The 2500-nt window shown below is 29.1% G+C and overlaps 1 protein-coding gene across 16 annotated transcripts in view; it reads left to right on the top strand.

The window, feature by feature from the left end:
- Nucleotides 1-2500, top strand: part of LOC118448005 (lachesin) — a 71597-nt gene that overhangs the window by 57986 nt on the left and 11111 nt on the right. For all 16 annotated transcript variants that reach the window (XM_085662680.1, XM_085662679.1, XM_085662677.1 and 13 more), the window contains one exon: nt 1656-1747. In XM_085662680.1, the coding sequence (XP_085518806.1) occupies nt 1678-1747 (70 nt within the window). In that variant the 5' untranslated portion in view covers nt 1656-1677. The remainder of the gene's footprint in view (nt 1-1655; nt 1748-2500) is intronic.

The raw sequence follows: 2500 nt of genomic DNA, 5'->3' as shown, positions 1-2500 counted from the left end.
TTGAAATCCGAATACATTGATCAATTTTCTTTCTTTCCTACTTTCCTTCTTTCTTTCTTTCTTTCTTTCTTTCTTTCTTTTTTTTTTTTCTTTCCCTCTCCCACCCCCCCAACCCTTCTTTCGTTCTTCGATTTTTGATTCGAACATACATAAAGAATGGTTACAGAATGGTCGTTCATTTGATTCGAATCAATTCACAGAAATAAAAGTTACTCGATAGTTTATTCTTGAAATCAGAGAAACTCAAATATAGAATCTCTTGTATATAGGGTGTAACGATAATTTTTTATCATCTTGAATATCTCTCGTATTTTTTTAAAAGATAAGAAGAAAAAAAAACAGTCAAACGCTATTTGTTATTGCAAAGAAAAATTTATGACGTTATTATTAAAATAAAAAAATTTCGGTAACGTTTATTTCTTCTCGTAAATTAACAAAAGGAAAATATCTTTGGGATTTACGAATCCTTCGATTTCGTACTTTCGAGGATTAATACTAATGAATATTTTATCCCTTATTTTGAATAAACAAAAAAACAAAAAAAAAGAAATAAAATTTTGATACAATTATAATAAAAATTTTTATGATTTCCTTATGTTCTTATTACGAACGAAAAGAAAAAAGAAAAAAATTCTATTGAAAAAAAAATTATTAACAAAATCTTTGTTAACAAATTTTATTGTAACGATATTTAAATAAATAAAGAATAAATTATGATTTAAAACGATGGTTGAATCAAGTCTCTACGATTTTCCGTTCCGAAGATATCGTCTTGAAAAAATTTTCATTCATAATTCTTATAGTACAGCTGTTCGTAGTAGTGTAGTATAGTAGTAGTAATTCGGCCAGCTGTGATGCGTAAATTCTTGGAATTTATGTAGGTCAGTGTGTCGTTTGGCTAATTGAATGAAATTAAATAGGTCAGTGGGTCGACGTAAATATATTTCCTTTATTTGGAAATATATCCGGAACTATAAATCGTACAAACTTGAATCAAATATCATTTTAAAGGGCAGAATTTTTTCTATCGTTTGCAATCATATTGTTTAACAATAGATCAATTTGTTATAAACAATTTATTGTAAATAAATTTTTACGAATCACATTTCATTTTCTTTCGTTAAAAGTGAATTATGATTATGACTTATATGTAAAAGTTTCGATAAATTAATAAATTGTTAATAAACAAATTAATTTGTTGTTCATCGGAAAAACAATTGTTTTTATTGTTTTTTTTTTTTTAATACATAAGTATAACTACGGAATTAAAAGTCGTAGAGATTGAAAACAAATTTCATTATAATCTGTGGAATTTTTTTTATAGTTTTTTTTTTTATTGTGTTCTCAATAATTGATTAACAATTTGTTATAAACAATTTCTTTTTTTTTTTTTTTTTTTTTTTTTTTTTTTTTTTTTTTTTTTTTTTTTGATATTGAAGAAACAATTTTGTCTACATTGTTAACAGTCACGTCTTTCATTTACATAGCAAAAAAAATTACGTTGTTGCTATTTCCTGTCCGTGATAATATTTCTTCGTATTTAAAAAAAAAAAAAAAAAAAAAAAAGGAAACGAATATATTCAAGGTGATCAAAGTTATTATCCCACCCTTTATTATTATACAAGAAAACTAACTTTGCTTATATTTTGTTACAGTTGAATCCATGCGCGTGTCAAAATGGTAGAGACGCAAAAGGCCCTGCTGTTAGTAGTATTGGCTGTTCTGGCCTATCCAAACGATATTTTCGGTAAGTTCGAGAGAAACTATTAATAATTCGATATACGTATAGATTATCGTATATAATATCCTAATCGTTAATTAATTTAAAAGTGTATAAATCCAAGTCCAAAGAAACAAAAAAAAACAAAAAAAAACAAAAAAAAAAAGAAAAAACAAGGAATAAAAAGATAAAGAAGAAGAAAAGAAGAAGAAAAAAGAGAGAAATAGAAAGAAACAAGGGAAGAAAAGAGAGAAGGAGAAAAACAAGGGGGTAAAAAAGAAAAGAGAAAAGAAAAGTAATTTTTCTTCTATCGAAAAAGGGGATGAGAGAGAGAGAGAGAGAGAGAGAGAGAGAGAGAGAGAGAGACGGAAGGGAGGGGGAGGGAAAGAGGGAAAGAGAGAGAGGGGGGGAGAGAGAGAGAGAATTGAAGAGGGGGGAAAAGGGAGAGAGAAAAATAAAAAGAAAAATGATGAAAAGGAAGGAAAATATAATAAAGCAGCTAGAGAAAAATAAACGTCACAAGAAGACGGCGTTGAGAACTCGCTAATCTACGTATTTGTGTTCGCCTCGGTTTGAAAACACTTCTCTCTCTCTCTCTCTCTCTCTCTTTCTCTATTTCTCCCTCTCCCTTCCCATCCATCGCTCCTCATCCCTCAGCCCTTCCCTCAGCCCTTCCCTCATTCACCCTCTCTTTTTCGATTGCCTTTACTTGTTCTTTTTCTTTCCTCTCATTTATAAGCTTTCATCCTGCGTATGACGTAAATCGAGCTTAGCCGGAGT

The sequence above is a fragment of the Vespa mandarinia genome, chromosome 19 (genome assembly GCF_050613455.1).
Source record: "Vespa mandarinia isolate Hongniang chromosome 19, ASM5061345v1, whole genome shotgun sequence".
NCBI lineage: Eukaryota > Metazoa > Arthropoda > Insecta > Hymenoptera > Vespidae > Vespa > Vespa mandarinia.
This window is presented reverse-complemented; position numbering and strand designations above follow the sequence as displayed.